This window comes from Giraffa tippelskirchi, chromosome 12 (genome assembly GCF_054371585.1).
Source record: "Giraffa tippelskirchi isolate mGirTip1 chromosome 12, T2T-mGirTip1v1.2.pri, whole genome shotgun sequence".
In the NCBI taxonomy this organism is placed as follows: domain Eukaryota; kingdom Metazoa; phylum Chordata; class Mammalia; order Artiodactyla; family Giraffidae; genus Giraffa; species Giraffa tippelskirchi.
The window spans coordinates 42,092,473-42,105,026 of record NC_137286.1 but is presented as its reverse complement, the minus strand read 5'-3'; the positions used below and the strand labels follow the sequence as shown (position 1 = coordinate 42,105,026).

At 38.3% G+C, this 12,554-nt stretch overlaps 1 protein-coding gene across 2 annotated transcripts in view; it reads left to right on the top strand.

The window, feature by feature from the left end:
• Positions 1-12,554, top strand: part of BTBD1 (BTB domain containing 1) — a 42,724-nt gene that overhangs the window by 13,867 nt on the left and 16,303 nt on the right. For both annotated transcript variants that reach the window (XM_081546765.1, XM_081546764.1), the window contains exons 3-4: positions 2,529-2,634; positions 10,012-10,209. In XM_081546765.1, the coding sequence (XP_081402891.1) occupies positions 2,529-2,634; positions 10,012-10,209 (304 nt within the window). The remainder of the gene's footprint in view (positions 1-2,528; positions 2,635-10,011; positions 10,210-12,554) is intronic.

Genomic DNA, 12,554 nt, shown 5'->3' with positions numbered 1-12,554 from the left:
ATTTTCTTATCATCCCCTTTTTATATAGAAGCACAGAGAGGTGAAATAACTCAATAAAGATTATATAACTAACAAGTGATATCTGTTGTTCAGTTGCTAAGTCATGTCTGACTCTTTTGTGACCCCATGGTGTGAAGCCCGCCAGGCTTCTCTGTCCATGGGATTTCCCAGACAAGAATACTGGAGTGGGTTGCCATTTCCTTCTCCAGGGGATCTTCCTGACCCGGGAATCAAACCTGCATCTCCTGCATTGGCAGGTGAATTCTTTACCACTTGCATTTTTTTTTCCTGTTCTGAACTTGTGATGAAAATCTAATAAAGAAGTTGATAATCATGATTCTTTGTTGTCTGAAGAATTTTATTGTGTGTGAAGAGGGTCACTTAGCCACTTTTCATTTTTTTAAATTCAGTCATAAAATTTAGAAACCAGTAGAACTTTCCTAGCTGTCCAGTGGTTAAGACTCCGAGCTTCCACTGCAGGGGCCTTGGGTCAGATAGATCCCTGGTTGGGAAACGAGGATCCCATGTGCTACACGGTGTGGCCAAAAACAGAAAAATTAGAAGCCAATAAATTAAACTTTGACAATGAAAATCCACTTTCTAGTTCAGTAAGCCAAAGTCAGCTGTATACTCTTGCTCAACATGTATCTTACTTTCTTTTGCTTACCATTGAGTCTCTGGGATTCATTCCGGTTGTTGTAGATCTACACACAGCAATAGGGGCCTGAAAGTCTGCATTTCTAACAGACTTTCAGATGATGCTGGTGCTTCTGAACCACACTTTGAGTAGCAAGGCTTAATATATGTCACTGAGGAAAAAAGGAACTTTTCAGTGCTTTTTTGGTCTTACAACTCAACATTACTCCAGATTTTTCTTTGGTGGGGTCATGTGAATTAGCCCACAAATTGTCATGTGAATGTCTTGTTCCTGCCAAGTGAATCATTTGAACTGAGCATGTTCATTTACTTGAGAGGACCTATGCCAGCGTCCCTCTAAAACAAAGAACCAGTGTGCTGTCCCAGTGTGGATTACACAGGGAAAACACTGGGGCGATACAGTCATTAAAAATAGTGCCACACTCAAATTTAGAGAAAATTAATTTTACTCCTAAGTAGCAGCAGTAGATTCCCAGGCAAATATGATATCATATTGAATGACTGAAAATATTGCTACTCTGAATAAAATAACTTTTACCAAAAATTATTTTTCATAAAAGTAAAATAATCCATTTTCCGGCATAAATACTAACTCAGCTATAAACACTGAGTTGGCCATCTAGAATATCTGCCAACATTAGGATTTTACTTCTTTTAAACTTGTTTTTTTGAATTATAATGTACATCCTGATAAGGCACATATTATAAGTTTGATTTCTGACTTCTTAAAGCTCAGCTTTGCTGAAATCATATAGCAGTTGACTCTTGAATAACATGGCCTTGAACTTAGTGGGTCCACTTATACATGTAATTTTTTCAGTAGTAAATAGTACAGATTTGTGGTTGATTGAATCAGCGGATATGGAAGAACCTCAGACACAAATGTCCAACTGTAAGTTCTGTGTGAATTTTCAACTGCACAGAGGTCAGTGCCCCCAACCTGCAAGTTGTTCAAGCGTCAGCTGTATACTCTTTTGCTCAACATACACAGTACTTCCTTATGCTTACCATTAAGTTTGTGGGATTCATTCCTATTGCTGTGTGTAGTTGTAGGTTGTTCATTCTCATTGTATAATATTCTATCATGTGAATTTACTTATTTGCTCTTCTGTTGTTAGGCCTGGGTTTTGCTTAGGTTCCCAGAACTTTAATGCTCTAAAATTTTTGTACTTTATTCTCTTCTCCCCAATCAAACAGGAAATAGGGGGAAAAAATCTGTTTGTACTGGTATGCTTGACAATTGATGTTATCATTTAGTGAAAAGATCCTAAGACTGGGATTTAAGGGCTGGCTTCTCCTGTGGCTCAGCTGGTAAAGAATCTGCCTGCCACGTGGGCGACCTGGATTTGATCCCTGGGTTGGGAAGATCCCCTGGAGAAGGGAAAGGCTACCTACTCCAGTATTCTGGCGTGGAGAATGCCATGGACTGTATAGTCCATGAGGTCGCAAAGAGTCAGGCACCACTGAGCGATTTTCACTTGCACTTTGGAACATAGCTGGCTAAAGTCAGTGCACCTCCCTGAGCCTCTCTTTTCTCATCTGTATAATGGGAAGATGTCTGCCTTATCTACCCTAGAGTGTTTCATTAAGGATCAAAATATGTAACATATAAGTGCATATATATGCATATAAAAATAAAAATAACAGTTGTTAGTGGTAATTGAATTATTTGTTATCTTTTGGGCATTTGTGCTTTTAGCTTTTATTTCTGATTGTGAAATGAAAAGTTTTAAGCATATTATAATTGTATTTTAAGTATGAGTTTTTATATAATTGGCAGTTATAACTGTTTACAGTATTACCTTTGAGTATGGACAGCCCGAAGTTAGAATAACTGTAAAAATAAAATAACTATCTTTTTATATGTTTAGGCTCGTTTATTTGATGAACCTCAGCTTGCTAGTCTTTGTCTAGACACAATAGACAAAAACACAATGGATGCAATAAGTGCAGAAGGGTTTACTGATATTGACATAGGTAAGTTCACTGTGAATTAAAATGTTACCTTTTAAGTACAGTAATGCATTACTAGTGAGCCTTGTTGGCAGAGGAGCTGTTTTTAAATCAGTGGTTTTTCCAAGTGATTTTAAGTCTGCCTCTTTAAGAGTTTTGCTTTCTTTATTTTGCTGAAATAGTCCTAAAAGTCTTAACTACCTCATTGCCTTTTAAAAGATATCAGATCAAACAAATTTTCATGCTCACCATATGCATAGCATTATATTAGGGTCCTATAAGAAATACAAAGAAGGGTAAGATTTGATTTTTTTCTTTAGGAAACTGTCATCTATTTGGAGAATCAGGAGAGAAATATGTGAAAATTAAGATTAAGACATTAGATAGAAAAGATGACATGGCAAAATGTCTTTTCACCTTTTCGGAACTAGATACATAGAAAATAATTACTATGCAAATCCAAAATGTGGAGAGAGCTCTTCATTATGGGGTGTTAGGAGAATCTTGGTACAGGAAGTTCTGACATGGGCCTTAGGGAATGGATAGTATTTGGGTAATGAAGAGGGGAGGGCATTAGAGGCAGGTAGAACCACGTGAAGAAAGCGTGTGTAGAAGATGGGCAGTGCAGGGCAAGTGAAATCCAGGGTGTGGGAGCCATGCAGTCACAGGCTCAGGAGTTTGAATTTTGTCACAGGGGAGCAGAAAGAGCGGATCCAGCCTATAACTCTAAATATCATCATCATCTGATAAGCCCAAAATATCTTTAATCTTATCTTCTTCTGAGCTCCAAATTTGTGTAGCCAACTATTTACTTGGCATCTTCATTTGGAGCTTTTATAGGCATTTCCAGTAGCACAGCTAAAAGAAAGCCATTGATTGTCCCATACTCCCCATTATCTTTTCTGTTCCTTTCCAGTTTTTTTTTTTTTTTCTCTTCCTTAATGGCACCACCATGCATAACTAAAAACCTAGAAGTTATTTTTAATTACTCTCTTCCATACCTCACATGCAGTTTATCAGCATATGTTCTCTGCTCTCCAGTCAAAATGTGTGCTGGGGGAATTCCTGGTGATCCAGTGGCTAGGAGTTGGTGCTTTCATTGCTGGGCCCAGGTTCATTCCCTGGTCAGAGAACTAAAATATGACAAGCTGTGTGGTGCAGCCCACCCCCAACCCCCCTAAAAAATAGTATCCTGAGTTCTGACCATGTCTTACTTTGTTGCTCCCACCTAGTCTGTGTCACTGTTCTCATTTACCTGGATAATCTCTGTGCTCACCTGTTGTCTCCCTGCTTCCACTCACTCTTTTTTTTTTTACTTTATTTTTATTTTTTATTGGAGTATAATTGCTTTACAATGTTGTATTGGTTTCTACCATATGACATTGTGGATCAGCTATCAGTGTGTATGTGTATACCCTCCCTCTTGTGCCTCCCTCCCACCCCCCACCCCCTCCATCCCACCCCTTTAGGTCATCACAGAGCATCACACCTAGCTGCGCTCCCTGTGCAATACAGCAGCCTCCCACTGGCTATCTGTTTTGCATATGATAAGGTGTATGTTTCAGTGCTACTCTTTCAGTTCACCCCACCCTCTCCTTCCCCTGTTGTGTCCACAAGGCCGTTCTCTACATCTGTCTCTATTCCTGCCCTGCAGATAGGTTCATCAATACCATTTTTCTAGATCCCGTATATATACATTAATATATGAATATTTATTTTTCTCTTTCTGACTTATTTCACTCTGTATAACAGGCTCTAGGTTCATCCACCTCAGATCAACTGACTCAAGTTTGTTCCTTTTTATGGCTGAGCAATATTCCATTGTATATGTGCACTGCAACTTCTTTATCCATTCACCTGTCAGTGGACATCTAGATTGCATCCATGTCCTGGCTATTATAAATAGTGCTGCAGTGAACATTGGGGTACAGGAGTATTTCTGAATTATGGTTTTCTTATGGTATATGCCCAGTAGTGGGATTGCTGGGTCATGTTGTTCAGTCGCTCAGTTGTGTCCAACTGTGACCCCATGAACTGCAGCACACTAGGCTTCCTGTCCTTCACTGTCTCTTGGAGTTTGCTCAAACTCATGTCCATTGAGTCAGTGATGCCATCCAACCATCTCATCCTCTGTTGCCCCCTTTTCCTCCTGCCCTCAGTTTCTCCCAGCATCAGGGTCTTTTCCAGTGAGTTGGCTCTTCACATCAAGTGGCCAAAGTATTGGAGCTTCAGCATCAGTTCTTCCAGGGTTGGATATTCAGGGTTGATTTCCCTTAGGATTGACTGGTTTGATCTCCTTGCTATTCAAGGGACTTTGAAGAGTCTTCTCCAGCTGGGTCATATGGTAGTTTTATTCCTAGTTTTTAAAGGAATCTCCATACTGTTCTCCATAGTGGCTGTATCAATTTACATTCCTACCAACAATGCAAGAATGTTCCCTTTTCTCCACACCCTCTCCAGCATTTATTGTTTGTAGATTTTTTGATGATGGTCATTCTGACTGGTGTGAGGTGATACCTCATTGTGGTTTTGATTTGCATTTGTCTAATAATGAGCAGTGTTGAGCATATTTTTGTGTGTTTGTTGGCCATCTATATGTCGTCTTTGGAGAAATGTCTGTTGAGGTCTTCTGCCCATTTTTTCATTGGGTTGTTTGTTGTTCTGATATTGAGCTGCAAGAGCTGCTTAAATTTTGGGGATTAGTCCTCTGTCTGTTGCTTCATTTGCAGTTATTTTCTCCCATCGTGAGGGTTGTCTTTTTATCTTGTCCACTCACTCTTGCTTTCATCCTGTCCATTCTCTACACAGCAGCAAATTGTATCACCTCCTTGGCTTCCAGTGTCTTCCCACTGTAGTTAAAGTAAGATTCAAATTGCTTACAAAACTTAGAAGATCCTACATGATTAGGCCTTTTATTAGGGTAAGGCTACACTTGGCCATGGTGTTGATAACAGATATACCCCAACATGCAAGCTCAACACATTTGTACAAATAAACCCCCCAAATGCATACTGACTCCAACAAAAAGAAATTGATTTCACACTCAAACAGCAGTCCGAGGCAGTATCCTGGCCAGTGATTAGCTCTCTGCTACTTCCTATGGCTGAGTTATTATCTGTACCTTGCTGACAGATGGGAAAACATCCACGTTTTATGAGCTTTGGCCTTGAAATGGCACCCTCATTTTGGCTCTTACTTCTCCGGACAGAATTCAGTCACCAAACCCCTTCTAACTTCAGGGGAGGCGAGGAGATGCAGATGATTCACATTACAGGAAGAAGAGAAAACAGAAGTTTTGTAAAGAGCTGGCAGTCATTACCTCTCTCTATCTCACCTGTCCCCTGCCATTCTGTTCCTCATTTGCTGTGTTCCATATACACTGGCCACAGTTATTTTGATTTTTTGAGCCTTTGTATTTGCTATTCCTTCTGATTGGAATCCTTTTCCCTACTCTAAATCTTTGTATTATTGTTGTTCATTCACTCAGTCGTGTCTTACTCTGCAACCCCACGGACTGCAGCATGCCAGGCTTCCCTGTCCTTCACTATGTCCCAGTTTGCTCAGACTCATGTACATTGAGTAAGTGATGCCATCCAACCATCTCATCCTCTGTCGCCCCCTTCTCCTCATGCCCTCAATCTTTCCCAGCATTAGGGTCTTTTCCAATGAGTTGGCTCTTCGCATCAGATGACCAAAGTATTTGAGCTTCTTTGTATGGCTACCTCTTTTTTAATCATTCAGATCATAGGTTAAAGGAGACCTGAGGTGTACCATCTCACACCTACTTAAAGGAGATGCTACATTCCCCTAAACAATCCCTGTTCCATTACTCAGATTTCTTTTTCTCTTAATATGTATCACTCTCTGAATATCTTGTCTGGGTCTTTGTTTATGTATATGTTGATTATCGACCTTCCCCTTCTAGATTGTAAACTTCTTAAACTCTAAACTCCTTTGTCTTGTTTACCACTGTACCTCCAACACTGAAAGCAGTAGAACACAGTACGTGTTCAGTTAATATTTGTTAGACTGATTGACTGTGTCTAGAATGTTACCTTTCTTTCCCATCTTGGCTGGTTCTTACTCAGTCTTCATTTCTTGGCTCAGATTATAACTCTGCAGAGACTCCTGCTGCTACCCTCCCCCTTCCATGAAATTTAATATATTGCTGTTTACAGTAACGTCTCTGTCTTAGTTTGCCTGTCTCTTGCATATTATCACGGGAAGGATTTACACTCTTCCTACATTATCCTGAAGGGCAGGCACCACAGTAAATTCCTCCCCAGCACCTGCCCATTGTGTGCGCTTGAGTTTTTGTTGAGTGACCCGATGTCTGAGAGCCCTGAGCACTCCACCCGCTGGCAAGGAGGCATTGCTCAGTCCCAGTTTCTTTCCTTTGAAGGGGCGTCAGGTGCTCCACTGCAGTCCACTCTCGTGAAATAATGCTGCCGACATCAGGGTGATTCACTCCAAGAAGCTGTTTTGTAAATAGTGTCTACATTAGTCATGCCATCAGGTCCTGGAAGTCTTGAAGTAGGCTCCTTGCACAGGATGAAAACCCCATAAATATTTGTTGATTGAATTTGACTCGCAGTGGTTTATATTAAACCCAGTATTGTATTATGTATATAAATATAATCTTAACACGCTTTCGTGATCTTTATTAGGCTCTCAGCTGTCATTTCTAACTATTAACACATCTGTCAATAGAAGACCTATGTGTTCTCACCTCATAGTCTAGTTTGTCTCAAGTGTACTTGTCAAGACTTGGGAATGAAAGAGCAGTCTAGGAGCTGAGAGGAAGCAAGCCCTGGCTTCAGGAGCTTTTTTCCAATAGCTGTTTTACATTCTGGGGGTTCTTTTTCTCCTCTGGCATTTGAATATGTGCTCTAGAGGGATATGCTTACCTTTTTACAGGTAGTGAGATACTGTTTCTCTCGCAGCTTTCTGTCAAAGGAAAAATATAATACATCCTTTGATAGAACAGAATCAATTTACATTATGCCAGGGGCAGTATAATGTGCTTTTTTTTTTTTTTTAGTTTAAAGACTAAGTTTCTGTGTTTATCTTTACTGCAGTTACTAGCATACAAGGTAGAGACATGTATGTTGGAAGTTGTCTGTTTTTCTATTGAATGATTAAATATTATGGTAATGATGTTTTCCTAATTCTACAACTATTGAGGTATATTGATTTACATTCATTTTCTGGATTTTCCTGGGGCCTTAGTTTATACATATCTACTCAGCTGTTAGAGAAGAAAAAAGCTTGAGTTTTTAAAAATCAAAAGGTCATGCTTAACCTTTTCATTTTTAACATATTGTTAAGCCCCTTCTGTGTTCTAGGGACTGTGATGTCTTTGCTGGAATGATACTGGTGTTTGTTATTAAACCAATATTTGGTTATAGTATGAATGTGTAGGCCACTGCAGAATAAAATTTTGTTTTTAACAAATTTTTCTGAGGTGTGTGTTTCTGGGCAATTTAATTGTATTTTAATGTTTTCATTGATTTCTACTATATAGCATCCTCATTTTTATTTAAACTTAACTTAAAATACAATTGTTAGATATTTTATAATAGTGCCTACTATATTGAGGATCTTTAGAAAACAAAGTTCTCTAAAAGTAATTTTTCTGTACATCTCAAACAACCTTTTTTTTTTTTTTTAAAGAAACAAGGCATTCATTTTGGCCATTTGAGAAAGATACCTAAAAAATGTTTTACTTTGCCTGTCCTTATTAAACAATACATAATGACTATAATTTAGGATTCTTCTGGTTATTAGTACTCATTATTATCAGTATCAGTTATTGTAAACTGAAGCCATCAGTTCTCTGAAGTTTTTTTAACATCTCTTTCTCTTTGTGTAAAAGATTCCACACTGCCCTTTTCAAGTACTTCTGTCCACTTTTCAGAGTTTTCCTCTCTTCTTGTCCCTGTTAGATTGCAGCATGTCATCTCATGTTAGTATGTTAGCCTCTAAAGCCCTTTTCTCTGAACTTACTGCTTCTGGGCTACTGTAGCTTAAAATAACTCAGCCTATTTTAATTTTGCCCATGATAAGAGGAAAAGGATTCTGAGTGAGGGCCTGAGTTACAGTCATGACATTTATACTCAGATGTCAAAATAGGGCTTCAGACTTAGTATGTCCAAAATTAAACTTCAGCTTCTCACCACTGCCTCTCCCCACCCCACTTCTGCATAGTTGCTCTCATCTCAGTTGGTGCCATTCTCAGCCCACCATTGCTTACCATTAACCTGAGAGTTACCCTGGACTTAGGCTTCCTGTCACCCCTTTATCCAATCTGCTAGGAAGTCTCCTGTCTCCTTTCAGAACATACCCTGAATCCAATCATTTTTCACCACTTCTGCCTGGTCCAAGCCACCATCACCTCTCACCTGGAACCATGCAAGAACCTCCCAACTGATACTGTTTCCACTCTTGCCTTTGTTACCATCTCTTCTCATCACAGCTTCCAGGGGTCCTTGTAGAGCATAAAATGTCACAGCCCAATACCCTCTAGGGGTTCCCTTTTTCACTCAAAAGTCAAATGATCTGCAGGGTGCCTTATGACTGCATTCTGCTTCCCCCATGTTCTAGCTTCTTCACCTCCTACTTTCGGCTCTCACTCACTCACTTCCCGCCACGCTAGGGCCTCCTAGTTCTTCCTCATACACTCCAGGCACACCCTCCTAAGAGACCCTTCGCACTGGCTGGTCCTGGAGTGCTGCTTCTCTTGAGATGTCTGTCTAGCCTACCAAAGTCTCCTTAAGATCTTAGCTCAAATGAGGCCAATCCAAACCATCCTGTTTTAAGCTGCATTTCTGATTATTCCACTTACCCTGCTATTTTTTTCCTATGTTTATTATGTGACACATTATAACTTACTTATGTTTATTTAATGTTTCCCCCATTAGAATGTAAGCTCCATGAAGGAAAGAATTTTTAAACCTTTTTGTTTAATGATGTATCCTTGGTGTCTAAAATAGTACCTGACACATTGTGAGTGGTTAATCGAAAATATTTGCTGAATGAATGAATGAACTGTAATCTGTAGACTCTTATGAATTTGTTCATTACTAATAGAGAGCCTTTTTCTCTGACTTATTATTCTTATCCTGGATATTTGAGTTTGCTTGTAAATGCATGAAATATATAAGGAGATACTGTATGTAGGCTTTCATATATGATAATAAGTTCAATATGAACCTTATTGTAATTTTTAAGAGAATTCTTTGCAGTTCCTTTAATTCTTTAATATTTTTAAATGTAGAATCTATAGCTTTAAGTAACCTATTTTTTATTGAGATTTGAAATTTTAATATAAGCATATTTATCAGTATTTTGTTAAATAGCAAAAAATTCCTAATTTGACTTATTTTTGTAAATTACCTGTAGACACACTCTGTGCAGTTCTAGAAAGAGACACTCTTAGTATTAGAGAATGTCGACTTTTTGGAGCTGTTGTACGATGGGCAGAAGCAGAATGTCAAAGACAACAATTGCCTATGACCTTTGGAAACAAGCAGAAAGTTCTGGGGAAAGCACTGTCTTTGATCCGCTTCCCACTGATGACCATCGAGGAGTTTGCAGCAGGTAAGGCTATAACTTGTCCAAAATCTACTTGAAACTATTGCAGTAGGCAGTCAGTCTCCCTGTGCAAGAGAGGAAAAGAAGCTATTTATGTATGTACATTTGTGTGTGTAATTTCCTCCAGTTCTCCTGATAGCCCTTGAAGATAATATTGTAGGTTATATATTTACATTTTTTAAATTATATATTTTGTATCTTTTTAAAATATTATAAATACATAGAAGTTATACAGTATCTTATAGGTTTAAGAATGGAACCTGGGAGGGGTTAAGCACCTTACCCAGAGTTACAATGACAGATCTTTCTGACTCTTAGCATCAATGCTTCTTAGTTCTTATTTCCCGTATCAACACTGAGTATATTCTGCTTCTAAGTCATGGCTAGATTGATTTAAAAGAAAAAAATCTCATAACTGTTTACAGTTACACATCTTTATGTTTATTGGCCATTTGTATTTTTTTCTTAACATTCATGACTTTTATTCTATTAAGGTATTCAAATTTTTCTATTATGTTCCAATATTCTCCCAAGTTGTTTTTGCTGGTAGGAATCATTTGTTTTTTTCTTTCTGTAAACTGTTTAGAACATCTACATAGTAAAGTGGATAAATACTGTGAACACAGCAATGTAACCACACATACCACTTTACAGTACATTATCATATCCCTCCAGTCTCCATCACGCATGCCTCTCCTAGTCTTCATCTCCCTCCCAAAGGTGACTACTTTCTGGCTTCTATAAATGAGTTTTGTCTGTTTTTAAACTTATAAAGGAAGCCATGCATTCAGCATGTATTCTTTGGTGTGTGGCTTCTTTCTCTTGACATTATGTCTGTTAGATTTATCTACATGGCTGTGTATGGCACAACACACACTTTTTCATTGCTGCATAATCTGTATGGATGAGCCATGATTTATTTACCCACTTTACTGTTGGACATTTGTGTTGTTTCTCTATGGGACCATTGAGAACATTCTTATACCTGTGGCTTGGTGTCCATATGTGAACATTTCTATTGACCAGTACAGTTGCAAAGTTGCAGAGTGTACATATGTTAGCATTGGTAGATCCTACCAAACAGTGGCCCAGAGTAGTTGTCACAGTCAAATACCAAACTTAGTCAAGAGTTCATTCCAGTTGCCTCATATCCACTCCATTATATGTATATAATCTGACAGAAGACTTGTATCCAGAATATGTTAGACACATATATAATGTGTGTATATACAGCTAATATCCCCTAGTCTGTGAACTGTCTTTTCATTATCTTAATGCTGTCTTTTTATAAATAGAAGATCTTAATTTTAATGAATTAATTTATCAGTCTTGTTGTTTAAGGTGAAGGCTTTTTATGTCTCCTTAAGAAATTTTACCTGTCTCAAGGTGATAAAAGATATTCTCTTAGGTTTTCTTTTAGGAAGTTTATTGTTTTACATTTAACTTTTCAGTCTATAATCCAGTTGGGTTTTTGTTTTTTGTGGGTTTTTTCCCACACGTGTGTGGTGTGAGGTTAGGGGTCAAGATTCATTTTTTTCCCCATGTGACTACATATTAAAAACTACCCTTGCCCTCATGCCCAGCAGTGCTAAAGTGAAAGTGTTAGTTGCTCAGTCGTATCTGACTCTTTGCAACCCCATGGACTTTAGCCCTTCAGGTTCCTCTGTTCATGGAATTTTCCAGGCAAGAATACTGGAGTGGTTTGCCGTTTCCTCCTCCAGGGGATCTTCCTGGCCCAGGGATTGAACCTGGGTCTCCTGCATTGTAGTTGGATTCTTTACCATCTGAGCCACCAGGGAAGCCCATAGTTGTTCTCAGACATAGGCTATTCCATCCCACAGACTTCTTAATATTTTTATGTAGTCAAGTAACATTGCTTCTTTTGCTGTTGTGCATGCTATTTTCTGTTGTGCATATTCTGTATTATATTTTTCAAAAATGTTTTGGGTGGAATTCCCTTTATATTCTCTGTTTTGCTCTTGTGTGTTTAACACTTTTTTTTCCTTCTAGAGATTAGGAAATAATAAATTGTGCATTAAATTTTTTTCCCCTTCAATTTTCTTAATTCTCCATTTCATAGTAAAGCAGTATTTATTGGCCTTCCCTATTTCAGATATGAATGTTAGTATGGTGTTTCATCCTTTCACCCTTTCTAGACTACTTTAAGTAGATTGTATACCCACACAACATGCTACAAAAATACAACTCTCTTAGACTTAACTATAGGTTGTATTGGTTTTAGTGCTCATCCCGAGTGTATTCCTGATTACTTTCTTTAGATAGGTATATGGTATATATCTGAGAGTGTTTTTCATGATCTGAAGACTTCTTTTTTCAACTAAGGAAATTTT